We start from the raw sequence: 19,570 nt of genomic DNA, 5'->3' as shown, positions 1-19,570 counted from the left end.
CTGCGCGTCTGGAGCTTGTGCTCCGCAACGGGAGAGGCCGCGACAGTAAGAGGCCCGCGCACCGCGATGAAGAGTGGCCCCCGCTCGCCGCAACTGGAGAAAGCCCTCGCACAGAAACGAAGACCCAACACAGCCAAAAGTAAATTAATTAATTAATTAATTTAAAAAATATATTTATAAAAAAAAAAAAATGTCAGGGAAAAAGATAAATCAACAGTTGAATTGAAATTTTAATACATTTCTCTTAGAAAGTAATAGACCAAACATAAAAAATATGACCAGAAAAAAAAAATACAATCAACAACTTGAACTAATAGATACACTGAATGCAGAACCAGACATCCAGCTAAGAATAAACATTTATAAAAACAGACATTGTATCAGGTTGGCAAACTTTATATGTAAAGGGCCAAATAGTAAGGGATTTTAAACTTGGTGGGCCATACAGTCTCTGTCATAACTCACAAAAGCAGTCACAGACAATGTGAAAATGAATGAGCATGGCTGTGTTCCAATAAAACTTTAATTATAGACACTGAGATTTGAATCTCATCTATTTTTCACCTGTTACAAAGTATTAATCGTTGGATTTCTTTCAAGCATTTAGAAGTATAAAGACCATTTTAGATTGCAGGATGTATAAAAACAGATGGCAGTGAGCCCTATTTAGCCCTTGGGGCATAGTTTGCCAACTCCCATATTAGTTCATAAAAGAAGTCTCAATATGTTCCAAAGGAATATACTGAACATACTATGTTCTCTGCAATAAAATTAGAAACAAAATTAAAAAGAGTGGCTAATGTTTGGGAACTAAACTTTTAAAGCCACTAAATAATCCTGGAGTTAAAAAGGAAACTTCGAAAAGATACACGCACCCCAATGTTCCTAGCAACACTATTTACAAGAGCCAAGATGCGGAAGCAACCTAAATGTCCATCAACAGATGAATGGATAAAGAAGTTGTGATATATATACATAGGAATATTACTCAACCATAAAAAAGAATGAAATAATGCCATTTGCAGTAACATGGATGGACCTAGGGATTATCATACTAAAATGAAGTCAGAAAAAGACAAATATCATATGATATCACTTATATGTGGAATCTAAAAAATGATACAAATGAACTTATTTAAGAAACAGAAACAGACTCACAGACATAGAAAACAAACTTATGGTTACCAAAGGGGAAAGAGGAGGGAGGCATAAATTAGGAGTTTGGGATTGGCAGATACAAATTACTATATATAAAACAGATACACAAAAGGCCCTACTGTAGAGCACAGGGAACTACATTCAGTATCTGTAATAAACTATAATCAAAAAGAATCTGAAAAAGAGAATATATATACATATATATAAATAAACATATATATGTAACTGAATCACTTTGCTGTATACCAGAAACTAACACAACATTGTAACTCAACTATACTTCAAAAATAAATAAATAAATAAAGGAAATTTTTAAAGAATCATAAGTAAAATATAAAAATACTTAGATATAATAAAAATGAAAACACAAATCCAAAACTTGTGGGATCCAGCTTTAGTACTTTAAGATAAGTTTATAGTTGTAAATACATTTATGAGAAAACAGATTTTAAAATATATGAGTTAATTATTAACTCAAAAAAGAAAAAAAATAAAGCAAAAGAGCAAATCCAAATCCTAAAATTACTGTGAGAGGAATAAAAAACCTGAATTGACCATAAGAATTAAAGATAGTGAAGTAATAGACAAAGACATCCCTATCCCCCACTACCAACCCAGGTCCAGATGACTTTGCAGGTGAGATCAACTAAACTTTGAAGAAAAATGTTGTTCCACAAAACAGCAAAAGAATGAAAGTTAATCAGTTCATTTTAAGCAGCTAGTGAATGAAATCTTGATTCCAAAAATAAAATTAGAAAATCACCTCTTTGCAACTATCATTATAATAACGAATTAAGGCAAGAACCATCACATAGATGCTAAAACTAGTAGGTTAAAATTTGAGAATTAAAATAATATTAGCATGGCCTTAAAGTACTACTCCACAAAATATTTACTAGTTGCAAAGAGAAAAACAGTAAATTTACAACAGAAAACCTGGCAAATACAACTTTAACCAAGTGATCAAAGTTAACATTACAAGTTATAGGACAAATCAGCATCCTCTGCCTTCTGATAAAATACACTGAGAATATAACATGACTTCTGTGGTATTCCTGCAAAAATACATAACCTACATCTATTTATAAGAAACAGATAAACTCAAAGTAAGGGATATCCTACACAATAACATGCCTATATTCTTTTAAAATGTCAATATCATGAATCAAAAAGACTGAGGAAACATTTTAGATTAACTTCCAGATTTTGATAATTATGCTACAGTAATGTAAAATGTCTTTATTTTTAGGCAATACACTCTAAAGTATTTAGGGGTTAAAGAATAAAGTAAAATAACGTATCAATGAAGTTTCAAGGAATCTCCTTGACAAGCTATTAATTACGAAGGGAAAATTAGTAACTTAATATAGTGGAGAAGCTGGGCTGACAATCATGCTAACCAAATGATGATTCAGAAAGTGAAAAAAAGAATATAGAGAGATATATGTATATCTACAGAAAGTAACATACACATATGTATAAAGAAAAAGAAAGAAACACTATAAATGAATAATAAAACAAATGGGGCAAATGTGAATTACCTGGGTAATGGTTATATAAGTTTTTATACTATTCTACAACCTTTCTGTAAGTTTGTACTAAAGTTTTAAAAAACTAAGATATCAATGAAATTCACCACATTAGTATACTATGAAAAAAGAAAACCTTTAAAAAGGAAAAATCAAAGTATGTATAAATTATGGTAAGCTATTAGAGAGAGAGAGAGAATGTGGTTATATAAAAAAGTCATATGCACAGTGATTTACAACCAAAAAAGTATTTGCACTTACATGATCTTACTTGGACATGAATAATATTTTATTATTCATTTTTCAGTATTTATTCACTACTTTGAGTTAGGTAGTTGTATTAGTTATGAATGGATGCATAACAAATTACCCCAAAATCTAGCAACTTATAAAAACAAGTATTTTTAAACTCAATTTCTGAGAGTCAGGAACCTGGGCATGGCTTAGTTAGGTCCTCTGGCCCAAAGTCTCTCACAGGCTGCAATCATCTCAAGGCTCAATAGAGGAAATGGAGGTCCCACTTCCAAGCTCACTCAAGTGGTTGCTGGCAGGATTCATTCTGTAAACGGGCCTCTCCATAAGGTAGCTCACTTTTATCGGAGTAAACAAAGAGAAAGCAAGAGAAGCCAGTCCTTTGGAACCTAATCCTTCAAGTAGATTTAAGCCTACCATCTTGCTATTTGTTACCTCTTTGGCTCATCCATCCTTTAACCTATCTTAAACACAGACAGATTAAAAGAAAAGGAAAAGGAACAGAAAAAAGATATACCCCACAACTACTAATCATAAGAAAACTGGAATGACTAGAATGACTACATTACTATCACACAAAGTAGATTTCAGGACAGGAACTATTACTAGATAAAGATATATATTACAAATGATTTTTTTAAAGGTTAATTCATCAAGAAAATATAACATTCCTAAATGTGAATGCATCTAATAACTGAGCTTTAAAATATATAAAGCAAAAACTGACAGAACTACAAAAAGAAATTAAAAAAACACAACTACAAATGGAAATTCCAATATTCTTCTCCTCTTTCAGTAATTAACAGAATAGAAAGAAAATCAGGAAAGTTAGAGAAAACTTGAAACTTCAACCAGTTTATTCTATTGACATTTATAAGGCACTACACCCAACAAAAATAAACTATTCATTTTTTTCAAGTGTACATAGAACATTCATAAAGACAGACTATAGCTTGACATTAAAACAAATCTCAGAAAATGTAAAGAGGTGAAATGGTATACAGCATGTTCTCTAATCAAAGTAGCATTTAAAAAAATAGAAAGGGACTTCCCTGGTGGCAGTGGTTAAGAATCCGCCTGCCAATGCAGGGGACATGGGTTCGAGCCCCGATCTGGGAAGATCCCACATGCTGCGGAGCAACTAAGCCCGTGCGCCGCAACTACTGAGCCCGCGTGCCACAACTACTGAAGCCCGCACACCTAGAGCCCGTGCTCCGCAACGAGAAGCCACTGCAATGAGAAGCCTGCGCACCAGGACGAAGAGTAGCCCCCACTCACCGCAACTAGCATAGCAAAGAAGACCCAACGCAGCCATAAATAAATTAATTAATTAAATAAATTTCAATAAAAATAAATAAAATTAAAAATAGAAAGAAATCCCAAGATTTGGCTTTGAAAACCCCCAAATATTTAGAAATTAAATCACGCTTATAAATAATCATAGGTAAAAAGAGAAATCACACTAAGAGTAGAAAATACTTTGAACTGAGTGAAAATTAAAACCCAGCACACCAAATTTTGTGTGATGCAATGAAAGAAAAAAATCTGAACAGCACAATATCTATTTTTTAAAACTGACTTCATAATTAAAAACCTTCCTGCAAAGAATATGCACCCACAAATGGCTACACTGATGAATTCTACCAAACATTTAAGGAAAAAATACTACCAGTCTTATACAAACTCTCGTCAACAGACTGGACATGGCTGAAGAAAGAATTATGAGCTTCAAGACATTTCAACAGGAACTTCCCAAACAGAAATGCAAAGAGAAAAAAGAATTGGAAAAAAAAAAGAGAGACTGAAGCAGAAAAAAACATTTCAAAGTAATGAATGACCAAGAGCTTTCCATAATCAATGATAGAAACCAAACCACAAACCCAGGATCTCAGAGACCACCAAGTAGGATAATACCAAAAAATATGCACTTCAGCAGATCATTCAAACTGCAGAAAACCAAAAACAAAGAGAAAATCTTGAGGAAAAAAAACCTCTTTACCTACAGAGGACTAAGGATAAGAATTACAGAGGTTTCTTTCTCATCAGAAACCATGGAAGCAGGAAGAAAGTAGAGTGGAATATTTAAAGAGTTAATGGAGAAAAAGAAACCCCACCAACCTAGAATTCTACATGAAAAGCATCCTTCAAAAGTAAAGGAGAAATAAAGACTTCTTCAGAAAAAAACCAAGGAAATGTATTATCAGTAGACCTGCCCTACAAAAAATGTTAAAAGAAGGTCTTTGGGGAGAAGAAAAATTATATAGATCAGAACTCAGATCTACATAAGAAAAGGAATACTGTTGGAGAAGGAATAAATGAAGGTATTTTATACTTCTTATTCTTAATTGATCTAAAAAGCCTGTTTATTTAAAGTAATAATAGTAACAATGTATTGGGTGACTACTGCATATGGTTAAGTAAAATGAAGGATAACAGTGTCCTAAGGGACAGGAAGGAGAAATTGGGAATGCTTTGTTTAAGGTACATGCACTATACATGAAGCAGCATAGCATTATTTGAAGGTGGACTTAAAATGAGCTGTAAGTGCATACTGCAACCTTTAAAAAAATTTTTTTAAAGAGGTATAAGATGCTAACAGAGGAAATAAATGGAATCTCATAAAATGCTCAATTACAACCAGAGAAGGCAAAAAAAAAAAAAAAATGAGAGGGAGAAAATAAAAACAAAGAACAAGCCAATGAACACAAACAGTTATGAACAAGGTACTTATTAATTTAATTAAATCATCCCTTGAAACGTGAATGGTAATGGCCTACATACACCAATTAAAAGACAGATTGCTCAGAGTGGATTTAAAAAAAACAACAAAAAACCTAACGATATGTTGTCTACAAGAAACCCACTTTAAAAGAATAGGCAAAAAAGTTAACATTCATAAAAGAAGGTAAGTGAATGGCTAATAAGCACATGAAACGGTACACACCACCACCAGTCATCAGGTCAATGGAAATTAAAACTATAATGAGATGCTACTAGGCATTCTAGTTATACTCACTAGAATTCCTAACAGTAAAGTGTTGGCAAGGATGTGGGGCAACCTGAACGCGAATACAAAGCGGCTCCAAGTGTAAAGTGGTACATTTTAAAAAATAACCAAGTTAAACATACACATATCCAATTTTACTCCTAAGCAAAGTGTACAATGAAACACACATTTACCCAGAGACATACACAAATGTTTACAGTCGCTTTATTCATAATAGCTCAAATCTGAAAAGAACCCAAATGCCCACCAACATGAGAATGGATTTTTAAATATTGTGATATATTCACACAATGGAATACTCTCGTTAATAAATAAGAAAGAACTACTGATACACAGAACATAGATAAATCTAAAAATCCATTTTGCTGAGTAAAAGCCAGGCATCAAAGAGCTTATGCTGTATATATGGAGTATGAATATTTATTTCACTTATATGAAAATCAAACACGCAAAATTAATCTGTGGTGACAGAAATCAAAAGAGTTGCCTAGACTGGGTCTAGAAAGGGGCAATAGGAAACGGGGATACATTTGTCAAAATTTATTGCACTGTACCCTTAAGACCTGTGCATTTCACTCTATGTAAGTTACTGCTCAGTTTAAAAAAAAAAATAGATTTCTGGCAAAGGCCTTTTCTGTAGTTCAAACACAGCAAGCAGTAGGTGCATTTTTTCTGCAAAGGGTCAGAAAGTAAATATTTTAGAATTTGCAATCATATGGTCCCTGTTATAACCCTTCTGTCATTGTATAGTTAAAGTATCCAGACAATATGGAAACAAATGAGCATGGCTGTGTTTCACTAAAACTATTTACAAAAACAGGTGGCAAGCTGGATTTGGTCCACAGGCTGTAGTCTGCTAACTCCCGGTGGAGCAATAGAAAATCAATCTTCAAAATTAATTTAAATACACCGTAGTGTTTTTTTCCTATATAGTGACAAGCATGATAATTATTAGAAGCCAATTATAGTCCTTCCTAAATCTGTAGGTTCTTCTATACTCATCTAATCATTTAAAATAGAAAGATAAACTAGAAAATGCCTAAAATATATTTAATATGGAATATCATTTTAAAAAATCATTTAATGGCCACTATAATATTCTGAAAAATTATCCAGGAATGTGAGAAATATTTGAGTTTAAGATACACTAGCTAGTAATAATTAAAGTATGAACTAGAAATTTAAAATACACTTAGTTACACACACAAAAAGCTATGTTACCCACAATGCTGATGCTTTGATTTATCTGGTATAATAAAGTTCTTGAAACATGCCCAGCATCAATCATCATCACCTGGTTCATCCTTTATTTAAAAGAATTGAAAATTAAGAACAGCAATTACTTCTCACCGTTTTTAAAAGCATTTCAGAATACAAAATAACATATGGAAATAAAACAAATATTTTATGAGAAGTACCAAAAGCTAATTTTTTGCCTAATTTAGGCAAGGCTCAAAAACTGATACCCTGCAAAGAACATCCAGGGTATACAACTAGGTATAAATAAATCTCAAATACAGCACAGCCCTAAGCTGCCTGAAAATGTTTATCCATCTTCAAGAAAATTCTAATCTAAAAAAAGAATTTCTCTCTCACCATGGTATATACCTATTAGAAGAAACACTAGCAAAATCAGAAGGCTTGGCTCCAGTATAAGTTTGCCACCTAATTGACTGTGTGAGAATTTGGCATCCATTCATTCATCAAGCATTTCTGAGAGCTTACTATGTGCCAGACACTGGAAACACAGTAGTGAAGGAAGTATCAAAAATCCCTGCCCTCATGACATATTCTAGTGAGTCACTTAATCTCTAAAAACAATTCAGTTTTCTTTCACTAAGGTAATGGACTTCATATTTAAGGGTATTTTCAATTCTCTAAAATAAAATCCATATTACTTTCTGCATCCAGGAAAGCAACTGATGGAGCATAACCTGAAATCCACTCTTGCACTGGCTAAAACTGTTTCTTGTGTCATTATACTCAGACAGCAAATAAAAGAAAATAAGTGACATTCTTGAAGAATTTATTTAAATTCGCTAATTTTGGCTTATACAATCTAGAGGAAATATGAGCCTTATTGGCCTATTACTTGGTAACTAAACTTCCTTGGATGGGATCCAAGTTTTGAAGCAGAACAATCTTATGAGAATTTTCTTCATATAATGAATAATTTTACAGACATTTCCAGTATTGCCAAGTGAATCAACTAATCAGCTTATCCTTTCTTCAGAGTAGGATCTGATCTTTGTTTCCAAAGTGCTTGCTGCAACACAGGTAGAGATCCTAATTGCGTGTTCAAATCTAGTTCCTGAGCCTTACATTTAAATTTTTCTCTTATCTATCATCAAGATATATTTTTCGCCAAAATAAAACAGGCATGACAGTCCTTCAAGCATAACTCCTCAACTCCCAAATGTAAGTTTTTTAAATGTTTCATGTATTCATTTTTCCCAGATAAACTCTAGAATCACAAATTACATTTCTGGTAAGACCAAAACAACTCTCACTTCAAATATCCCTTCCCTCACAGGCCCCTACGGAGACACCAAAAGGGATCCAAGACATAAGCATGCAGTTTCTAATCTATGAGTATCATTCCCAAATGAGAAATTAACATAAGTATCTACCAAAAAAAAAAAGTATATCCCACCAAAAGAGGTTTCTCCATTTATTTACAACTCACAAAATATGTTTGAAGTTTGCCAAAGCAAGCTAACTCCATCCAACTTCAAAAGACAGTATAAAAAAAAAAAAAAAAAAAAAAAAAGACAGTATAAGCAGTAGTCCCCAATTATGCTAATCTTGAACATCCTATTGTTAGTCTAAAACTCTGCTATCTTTACGCTTATATTTTAAGATGTTTTAGGAATATGAGCACCACCATCAGATCCAATAAAACCACATGCAGAAGTGCTGAAATTGTTAGCTAGAGATGATGGACAGAAAGCATCAAAACAACTTTACATAAAATACATATAATATACACATGAATTATTTCCATTTTCTACAGTAATATGAACTGTAAGTGGTCTCTAGAACTAGATTCTCAACTCAGCTGCATCAAATACCAAATTGCTAAAAGAAATCTTAAAACTTCCATTTATATTTTAAAAGCCTCATATTGATGAACTCGATTTGTATTTTAGAATCCAATAAATGAGAAGACTTTGATAAAACTGAAATGACTTATAACTTAGAAGAATCATTACTGTAAAATATTAATTATCCAGCTCTCCCGCTGTTCACCTTTTAGACAGTACCCTCATTGCTGGCAGCGAGGTACAATGAAAAAAACAGGTCAGGTTTGGAACCAGAAAGACATGGGTTTGAACTCTGGTGCACCACACCTTGAACACAAACTTTCTGAACCTATTTTTTCATCTCTAAAATGGGAATATTAATACCTACCTTGAAGAACTGTTTCAATTATTAGTGAAATATATGTAAAGCATCTTGCATATAATAGGAATTGAAGAAACTTTAGCTGCTATTATTACTTTATTACTCATAAATGCATCCAAGACAAGATAAAAGAAAGGACATGACAGGAAAATAAATCAGAGCCTAGGTTACACGTAACTGCTAAAACAACAAAAGCAAATAAATACCCTGATAGTTAAAGCAAAATTTTGGGCTAAACATTTTGTTCACATTTTATATAAACAAGATAATATTGTAACCACTCTTTATAAATACATAAAATCCAAAATTAGCTACAGGTCTACTTATGTTGGAGCTAAATAAAAATGAAAGATTACTATCATACAATAAAACAGATAATTTTATGAACAGGTGAGATGATTTCACCATTGGAAAAAATGCCAAAACTAAGATTTAAAAATGCTTATGAAAGGATATTAAAAGATTCCTACCTTTAAACCGACTGCTATAAGATCTGTAACAACACTGTATGGAAAAAGTAAAAAGAGAAAATGGAAAACAAAGTTAGAGAACAAGTTTTAAAAAGACAGAGATAATAAGATAAAGAAAAAAAGAAAAAGCATTATAATAACAAATAATAAAAATAAGAATGTGATGAGTTGTGAAATGTTAATACAAAAGAAAAGTGATGGGACAGTCTAGCAACAGCAGAGTGTAAAAGCAAAGCGTTAATAGCAATGTAAGAAACAAACAATAAATTCTCTTTTGGTACGTGTTTATCCATTTACCTCTATTTAACAAACCCAAACCAAAACTTTAAATCACCAAAGTTCATTCTTTTAAATCACTGGTATGAATTATCGTATTTAAAGTTTTAAATGAAACAAAACCAGTGAGTGGATTTTACAGAAATAGACGGTAACTTGCAAATTTGCATCTACCACCCAAAGGGCTCACCAAAATATAGCTAAGACAGTCTCAGAATTAAGAACACAAACATCAAACTTCAGACATCAAAATTTTCAAAGATTTGCTTTAAAAAAAAATTCTACCACATCAAAACTGTGTTTAAGTATCAATTATCTCAGGAGGAAATGAACACACACACACACACACACACACAAAAGACAGTTGGGATTTGAGGTGGAACTAGAAAGATATGTTGACTGGTGGTTTGTTTTTTTAACTATCCAAAATAATGAAAAAGGACCTTTTTCAGGCTATGGAAGAATGAAGAAATTTAAGTAGCCTCCTAAAAGCATAAACTCACTGTGTTCAAAACCATATCCCTTAACACCAAGATGTAAAAAACCCACATAGTTCTGCCAAGCAAAAATCCATCTCTTCCAACTCCCCAAAAAACTGTCTTCAATTAAGTTTGTCTCCATATCTCCTAAGAGAAAGCTATAATAAAATTCTATATATTGTTAATAACCTATGTCATCATTACTTAATAAAAGTAAACAAGTTTGTTTAACGATGCAAATTTAACTGTTTTAAACAATAACCATGTAGAGTTAAAAGTTTTTCTTTTGAAACTTAAATTTTGTTTGAAATTTAAATGTGATAACTGACATCTGTGTATAAAAAATTAGATTGTGTAATATGTACTACGATATTGGTCCCGATGCAAAGAGTAAATCATGCTGCTACTTGAACTCCCAAATGAACTTACCTTCCAGTATGTCTTACTGCCCCACATATTTAAACCAATAAACTCATTCTTAGCTTTCAAACCACATTTAGGGTGAAGAGAAAGTTAACTTCTTAAACACTATCTGAAAGAGTAAGTCTGCACTTCACAGTTGCCCAAGAGTTTAACAGTCAAGATGCATAAGCCAAGAGTCCTCTTTCTTATCACTATAACTTTTCCAATACAAAAAGCTAGTCTGCTTCCATATCTCAAGTCAAACCACTAGTCAAGACAATTCACTACACATGGTGAAATACTACTTCCACAGCCTTTCTCAACTGAAATACTGGCATAATTATACAAATAATTAAGATAGCAAAATTCTGCACACATATAAAGTATAATTGAAAAAGGTGGTGTGAAATGAGTTTTCAACAATGCTCTCAAGAGAAGCTTCAATTAAACAATAAAAACAGATTCAATTAAATTTTAAAAATACTTTGGAGAACATCACCACCACAAATGAAATCTAAAATTGCACTTTGTCTAACGTCTGTAACAGTGTGCAATGTACATTCAAATGAGTTAATCCAATATATTATCATATAGACTTATTATAAAACTAGGATAAACGAAATCTAATGAAGGCAAAAATTGTTCGAAGATTCCATCGTCTTTACACAGCATAATTACAATCAACTATATGGCAACATGTACGCGGCTTTACTGTTCAAGCAAGTTCCGTATACTCCACAACCAAGAGGTCTACAGAAATCTTGTCATCAAAATCAAGTAAAAGGCCAAACAAAATCTCAAGTGCATAATGAAAATAAATAAGTGGATTTGCAGGCTCTAATAGAGGTGTTTTTTTTTTGGATCTTGATGCACATAGACTACGACCTTCAACTAATTAACCAAGATCCTAATCTAGTTGTTTTCTTAATCATTCAATTATCTGTCTGGTCCCACCCCATAATCCTGGGTCCCCAGAGAAACATTTATATCGGTGATCCTAAATCTTTATTTTGGCCACAGACCTCATTCACTTTTAAAGCGTTTCAAAGCTCCCCGAAAATCGCACTTACGCAATATTTTGCACACATCGCAGGGAATTCACAAGTTTCTTGGGGGGGGCGGGGGTTTGGCAGGGGCACGCGTCCCTGGTCACCGAGTCCAGACGCCCGGTGTACGGTAATCGTTAACAGAGCTCCCAGCACAAGCCCGGAGACCGCGTGGGACCCCGGCTCCGGGACCGAGTCGCCGTCCAGACGTGTACCCGCGCGTGCCCTCGCCGTCCGCCGTCCGCCACTCCGCGGCCACTCGTCTCCCCGCCAGAGGAAGCGCCCGCCCCACCTCCCCGGTAAACAGCAACTCTCCGAGCGGGAGGACGCCCGCCCCGAGCGCCGCCTCCGCCTCCCCCAGCGCCGCGCACCATTTTCTGAGAGGAAGTGTCTGGAGGCCGGGCCGGGCTCCCCTGACTCTCGGGCAGAGGGCGGACCTCGGCACCCGCGGGCTGCACCGGGCTTTCCTCCGCTTCCTTGGGCGAGGGTGTGAAGAGGCGGACATTACGGGGGCGCCGCGAGGGGGAAGGAGAGGCTGCGGCGGACCGCCCCTCCGGGACTCGGGACTCCCCGAGGAGGCGCCCGGAAGCCCCGCCGTCGGGCTCGGCCCGGGCCGCTCCTCGGGCCGCCGGCGCCGCACCCGGCTCCCCCGCTCCGACGCGTCCGACCGAGAGCCGAGAAGAAGCGGGCAAGCGCAGCCCGGTGGCCGCCGAGCACTTACCCATCCATGGCCCACACGGAGGAGCGCACAGTGAGGAGACTGACGGGCCCACCGCGAACGGAGGGAGGAGGCAGCGGCAGCAGGGCGGCTCCGAGTACCGGCAAGCTGCGCTTCTCCGGAGCTCCGGCCGGTCAAAGGTGGAAAGAGAGTGGAAAGCAGGGGCGGAGACCAGGGACGCTCCCGCCACCGCCGTGCCCCCGCCTTCCCCACCCCCCCGAGCGCGTCCCCGCCTCGCCTCACCCCGCCCCTCAGCGTCGACGCCCTCCCTGGGCCCCGCCCACAGCCGCCCTCCGGCTCGGCTCCATGGCGCCCTCTTCCTGCGGCCGCCCTGAGACTCCGCCTCCGGGTGCCCCGCCCCGGCGCGCGCGCCCCGCACCCGCCTCCCTCCTGCGCTCACGGGAGCGCGCGCCTTGTGCTTCCCGCTTCGCTGCCCCACCCGCGGTCCCGCGGGCTCCGCCGGCCTTCCGGCTTCTCCGCCCGGGGCGGCCTAGCTTGGACACCTCCCTCTACCGGCGGGAAAAGCGTTGGGGACCCGACTCCGGAGAGTAGGTAGGAGTGTCCCGCGAGGGCCCCAGAACCGCCGCGGAATTGCCCCGGGTGGGCAAGGCTGTTGGCGGCTCGGCCCGGAGCAGGGAGGCCCGGCGCGGGCTGTGGTCTTCGGAGCCCCAGGCCTTGCAACCCCAGGAAGCGCCAGTCACCCGCCCAGTGACCCTCACCGGCTCGATAGGTGTGGTTGGGATGAAGATGAAAGAGGGGAAAGAGACTGCCCCGAACTTGAGAATATTTGCATTTTTATATAGTTTTAGTCTCTGAGTGCTTTTCGACCTCGACTGTCTGGGATCGAATTTATGGGAAATATTCATCGCAGAATATGGAATGGCCACTGTATTGCTAGCATTTTATAAAAGTTTCCACATTCTCCCTGTAAAACAACAACAAAAACCTACGAGGGAGTGCTTATTCTCGTTTTTCAGATGAAAATTTAGACGTAAATAGAATGATTTGCCTACAGTTTCACACCCGCTAAAGCCCTTTCCTCTTAGTCTGAGCAAAATTATAAGCACATAACTAGTGGCAACTCGCTTTTTTTTCCTTTTATATTCTGTTTGGTTCCGAAATTGAATGATTTTTCAATTCAGAGATCGCCAAAACGTGAGCCACTAAACGCTGTCCTCCACCAAATTCTTAACCTCCTGAGTAGAAAGAGGGGGCCGCTCCCTCTCATCCTCATTTGAAAAGCCAGTAACAAGAAGCTCAATCATCTATCCTTGCTACTATCCCGCTTTTTAAAAGTGGGTGCTATCTAAAAGATTTCAACTGTCGATTCATCCATCATTCGCTTAATATTTATTACTTACTCTGTGCCAAGCACTGCAGGGCTATCCAAGAAAATCAGGTCCCAGCCTTTGCGGTTGCATGGATTCCTCTCTTAGTTTATTTATTATTTATTTATTGGCAAAACAGTTTTCAAACAGCTCAGGTATCTTATTCAGAGAGATCATTTTTAAAATACTGTATCTAACCTAAATCCCACTTTCCAAAAGGTCAAATATATTTTGTTTTGTATGTTAAATCTAAATACTAATTGCAGTTGTAAACATTGCCAACCTACATTGCTAGATGGATATTAAAAATATCAGCAAGATAAGTAGCTGATGCGGTCTTGCTATTGTTGTTTTGGGAATATATTCTGTTGATGAAATTTCCTTAATTTTTTTTTTTTTTTTTTAGCTACACAAGTAATAATATGCATACATGCTCATTTGGAAAATTCAAACAATATTAAATATTAAAAAGTTATAATTATTTTTCTTCACAAGCCACCCACTGCCCACGATAACCAGTGTAACAATTGTGTGTGCATCCTTCCAAGACCCTCACTGGTTTTTGCTTTTCTCACGTAAAAATCCTGGAGATTTTTTTTTCATGTCAGTACTTTTCATCTACTTAATTCTTTTTAATACTGCATAGTATTTCATAATTTCATGTGCCATAATTTTATTTAACCTTTTCCAAAATAGTGGAAATTTACAGTTTCTAATTACTCAAAATAATTAACAGTATTGCAAAGAATGTCATGTATGTATGAACATCTTTGCACACATATATCTGAGGAATAGATTGCTAGAAGCAGAATTGCAGAACAAAGGGCATAAGCATTTTCAGATTTCATAAATATTGCCAAAATGATTCCCAAAAAGCTGAACCAATTTACTCTTTATTTTTTTAAAAAGTTCTATTTCTCTTAGCCAATGCCTTAAGATAACTAATAAATTTCAATATTAAAAAATAAACGTTGTCTATCTCAAACTCACTGTCCATGTTACTAACAATAACTCTGAAAAGTCTCCAGTGTAAAGTATACCTGACTAAAATGAATAGAACTGTATGGCATTTCCTAAACACTTAACATCCAGTTTTACAACAGAAGCCTAGATAATCAGAAAACTACTCAGGACAGAAAACAAGGTGAAACCCTGCCCTTTCCCCTGCCTCTTGGTCGTAAGTTTAAAAGACTTCTCATGGATTCAGCTCCACAGGTTTGTGAGTTTCTCTGATTCAAAAACAGTAGATAGTATGGAATTTAGTTATGCTACGACACTTTTAGAACCCTAGCTATCCCCATAATCCATATGGCATTGGAAAACCATGGCCTTCTATAATGTCAGCAGAAGTTTCTGTGTTTCTGGAATGATCAGATATCACCCACATGACCTGGCTTTGCATGAGAGCTTTATGTTCTGTATACTGGCTTCTTGATGGTAAAGAGGATAACACATTCTTTATTTGCTAATTGCTCTATACTTTTGAAAAGTAAGACAGTTACAATAATTTAGTTTATAAATTTTCTAGCATTTAACCTTCCTGTGTTTTTATTCTAATTTTTTTCTTTTTTTTTTTTATTCTAAGAAATTCCCCTGAAACACCTTCATCTGATAAGAGACACCCCTTCCCCCTCCATTATTATGTTTGGGCAAAATGTAACCTTTGAACATTTCCCTTAAGGCATTGCAATATGCAGTGGTAGTTAACATTTAACCAGCATTATTACCCTATTCAGGTTTATAGGTAAGACTTCTTAAGACAGAAAAATAATACAGAGATGCCAATATAAGTCAGAAATAAGACCAGCCATTTGATGAATCTGGGAGGTGGACATTTTAATATCATTTTATCCCCTGATAAATATAAAATCATAATTGTTAACATATATATGCTAAGACACAAACATATGATATTATACTGAGTGAAAAAAGCTAAACTCAAAAGGCTACAAACCATATGATTGCATTTATATGACAGTCTCAAAATGACAAAATGACAGAGATGGAAAACAGATTAGTGGTTGCCAGGTGTTAGGAAATGGGGGGCGGGGGGGTTGGATATGGAGCGAGAAGGAGATGAGTGTGACTATAAGGGAGTAGCAAGGGGGATGTTTGTGGTGATGGAGCAGGTCTGTAGCTTGTGGGGTGGGTTATACAAATCTACACATGATAAAATTACACAGACCTTTAGACACAAGTGCATATAAAACTAGCAAAATCTGAGTAAGATTTGTGGATTGTACCAGTGTCAATTTCCTGGTTTTGTTACAGTTATTAAGATGTTACCCATTGGGGGAAACTGGGTGAAGAGTACATGGGACCTCTTTGTACTTCTTTTAAAACTTATTGTGAATCTATAATTATTTCAAAATAAAACAATAAAAATAAAGAAATATTGCAAAGTGTTCCCTTAATACATGTTATTTGTTCAATAGTTAAGCAATAACTTAAAAGGCTTAAGAAAAATGTGTAGGTGTATAATTCATATTTTTCAGGCTCTATCAACTTAGTAGGCAGACTAGGTTATAATAGCTGACACACACTGAGTCTTCCCAGTCTGTTGTATGATGAACCTTCCTTCAGAGTCCTTCCCAACTGTTTGAGGAGTAGAGTTGAAAGTGTTTCCTGCATACTCACTGACCTCTCTGCCACCATGAGTTATGTCCGTTTTCCTCAGCCTGTTCCTGGCCCTGATGTAATCATTTCCATGTAAAGCTGCTAGCATGACCAGTGCTTGGTTCAGGGCACTCCAGCGTTTGCACTGGAGATGCTGTCTCTCGTTACTGTCCTATAGTAGCAGTTGCCAGCCCAGTTGCTCAGCTGAGGCATGGACATTGAGCAGTGGATTTTCAAGAGTAATTTTTCTATCACCGAGGTCCCAACGTCTCTCAAAGTTTTTAATAAAACAGCCCTTTCCATTTTCATTCTCAGAAAATCCTTTAAGATTTAGGCATTAGTCTGGGACAAGGCCGGAGAACAATCTGCGTGATAATCACTACCCTCTTTTAAGAATCATCATTCCCCTTAAGCACTGACCTTTTGTCCTTAAGACCGGTACACTCTACTCTCTACCCTGAGGGTGTGTTCTCACCTAGGAGTTTCCTTGGCCATGCTTGGAAGTAGATCTCTTAGAAATAGAGGACAACATACCTCTTCAGAGATGCTTAAGTATATTTGATCCTGCCTGATTTCAAACTGAGGACCCTCCCCCCCATGCTCACAAAAAGAGAGGAAAGTCTATTCGCTACAACAAAGAACTAGAAAGGGGCACTGTTTGAGTTAGGTTAAGGAACACCTCTGAAATGAATAGTACTGTATGGTAAAGAGTGGTCTAGAGCCAGACTAGCTAGTTTAGAATCTTAAATCTTTGTGAAGTCTGTGCAGCATTGCATTGCCCTGGCCAAGCTCATAGTGGAGCAGAACGTCCCATCCCAGCCATTACCACCCCTGGAAGGAGTGGCTTTCCCGGTATCAACAGTTTAAAGATTCTCAATGATGAATTCTTGTGGCTACCAACCTATTCAGCTGACGCATGGACACTGAGCAGGTGAACATTGCCTTTAATGACAACATTCCTGAGGATTCTGACACCTACCTACATTATGTGGCCAGATCAGGCCATTTTGGCACCAAGGGCTTGGCATCACACTTGTGTCAGGTGAGAACGATGCCAAGATCCTCAGTGATGGGCAGGATCACTTTGAGGTCAATATTAACTCTGATGAGATAGACATCTCCTCCTACATTGGATAGACCCTTTAGAGGACACACAGGTTGGGGGTGACGTAGACACTGCTGCCACCTACCCCTGACAATCCCCTGTCCCCACCCCAAGGCTTCCCTCTTTTGCATCACCACCACTCCTAAACCCCCATTTCCTGATTTGTCAGAATTTTTTTAAACAAAACTTTAAAAACAAAAACAAAAAGTTTATAAACCAGCACTTAACTAAAAGTGTGAACTGGGACAAATTACCCAACTTCTCTGTGCTTCAGCTTCCTGAAGAGGGGATAATAATAGTACTTTTCTAATATCTTTTAGGGAAGGTTTAAACAGATCAATTCATGAAAAACACTTAAAACAGTGTTTAGCACATGGTAAGTGCTCAGTAAGTTTATACTTATTAATAATTATTATTTCATATTACTATTATGAGCTTACAAAGCATCAGAATTCCTTGAGAACATAATTCAAGAATCATTTGTTTGGTGAGGACTGTGAAAAGGTGCTGGTTTATAAACTGTTAACTAGTCCCTAACAAGGTAAGAATGGAATATGAGAATAAGAGTCTAGAAACTTTCATAGCAATTTGACAGAGAAATATTTTTCTTGAATCTAATAATAAAATTGGATTAATATTCTGTATTTTTTTTTTATTTCAATTTTTAGTTATTTTTATTGTATTTTTACAAAAGCATTAACCCACAGAGTATTGGAAAAATTTTTTCAATGGTTCTTTACCACAATTTTAGATTTTAAGTTAAATTTTTTTTTTTTTTGGCCGTGCCACGTGGCTTGCGGGATCTTAGTTCCCCAACCAGGGATCAAACCCAGTCCCATGGCAGTGAAAACGCTGAGTCCTAACCATTGGACCCCCCAGGGAATTCCCTTATGTTCAATTTTTTTTTTTAGTCTAGTTTTTTGTTTGTTTAATTTTTATCTCTTGGCCATGTGGCATGTGGGACCTTAGTTCCCCGACCAGGGATTGAGCCCGTGTCCCCTGCATTGGAAGCACACAGTCTTAACCACTGGACCGCCAGGGAAGTGGCTTTTATGTTCAATTTTTAACTTTTTAATTTTACAAGTAATATATGAATATATTCTCTTTTGAGTTCTTTAATCTTTTATTGTGGAAAATTTTAAACATAAAAATAAATGGAATTGTTTAATGATCCCCAACTACCAATCACTGATAATTTTAAAATTATCAGTGTAGAGCAGTTCTCAAACTTTAACATGCATCAGAATCAGCTGGAGGGCTTGTTAAACAGAAATTGATTGTTTCTGCTTCAGGGGTAGGGCCCAGTAATTTGCATTTCTAGCTGGTGCTGTTGCCACTGATAGTATGGGAACCAAACTTTGTCCTTGATGTAAAGGGCTAAGATTCTTCTGTAGCCACTACTTGACCAAAAGCTGTTTATTTTGCAACCCCTAACCCTACTACCCCTTAGCTTCAAGCATGTGTTTCTTGCTAAACCCAAGGCAGACTATATTCCTAATAACTTTTTTTCTCCTAACCTGAACCCACAGAATGTACTTTTCCAGTTACTCTCAGGCATCTACTTCTGAGAACTGATAACAGAATTTTTGCCTTGTCCCCTCTTCACATTGTTGCTTCATCGTCCATTTTTCTCATGAGCAACTTAAGTGTCTATGAAGTTTTCTTTCTTCTCACTTGTTTTCTAATAGTCTTACTCTAGGACTTTCTACATCAATATTCTGACGTTCTTTTTTCATCTATAACATCACCCACTCTCCACCATTCCATTCAATTATTTTC

The 19,570-nt window shown here is 36.9% G+C and overlaps 2 protein-coding genes across 6 annotated transcripts in view; one reads left to right on the top strand and one right to left on the bottom strand.

Moving 5' to 3' along the window:
• Positions 1-12,830, bottom strand: part of PTBP3 (polypyrimidine tract binding protein 3) — a 100,146-nt gene extending 87,316 nt beyond the window's left edge. For 3 of the 5 annotated variants that reach the window (XM_061200099.1, XM_061200101.1, XM_061200100.1), the window contains exons 1-2: positions 12,746-12,827; positions 9,822-9,855 (exon numbers count right to left, since the gene is read on the bottom strand). In XM_061200099.1, coding sequence (XP_061056082.1) covers positions 9,822-9,855; positions 12,746-12,753 — 42 coding nt within the window. In that variant the 5' untranslated portion in view covers positions 12,754-12,827. Of the gene's footprint in view, positions 1-9,821; positions 9,856-12,048; positions 12,066-12,745 lie in introns of those variants that run through there. The other 2 variants (XM_061200105.1, XM_061200102.1) reach the window with 2 other exon arrangements.
• Positions 12,831-13,077: 247 nt separating this feature from the next.
• The window catches only part of HSDL2 (hydroxysteroid dehydrogenase like 2), a 94,183-nt gene continuing 87,690 nt past the window's right edge, over positions 13,078-19,570 (top strand). Inside the window, exon 1 of the mRNA XM_061200108.1 lies at positions 13,078-13,294. The gene's annotated coding sequence lies outside the window, so the exon portion shown is untranslated. The remainder of the gene's footprint in view (positions 13,295-19,570) is intronic.

The sequence above is a fragment of the Eubalaena glacialis genome, chromosome 9, assembly GCF_028564815.1.
Source record: "Eubalaena glacialis isolate mEubGla1 chromosome 9, mEubGla1.1.hap2.+ XY, whole genome shotgun sequence".
In the NCBI taxonomy this organism is placed as follows: Eukaryota; Metazoa; Chordata; class Mammalia; order Artiodactyla; family Balaenidae; genus Eubalaena; species Eubalaena glacialis.
Note: the sequence above shows the minus strand (reverse complement) of the source record. Positions and strands in the feature narration are given on the sequence as shown.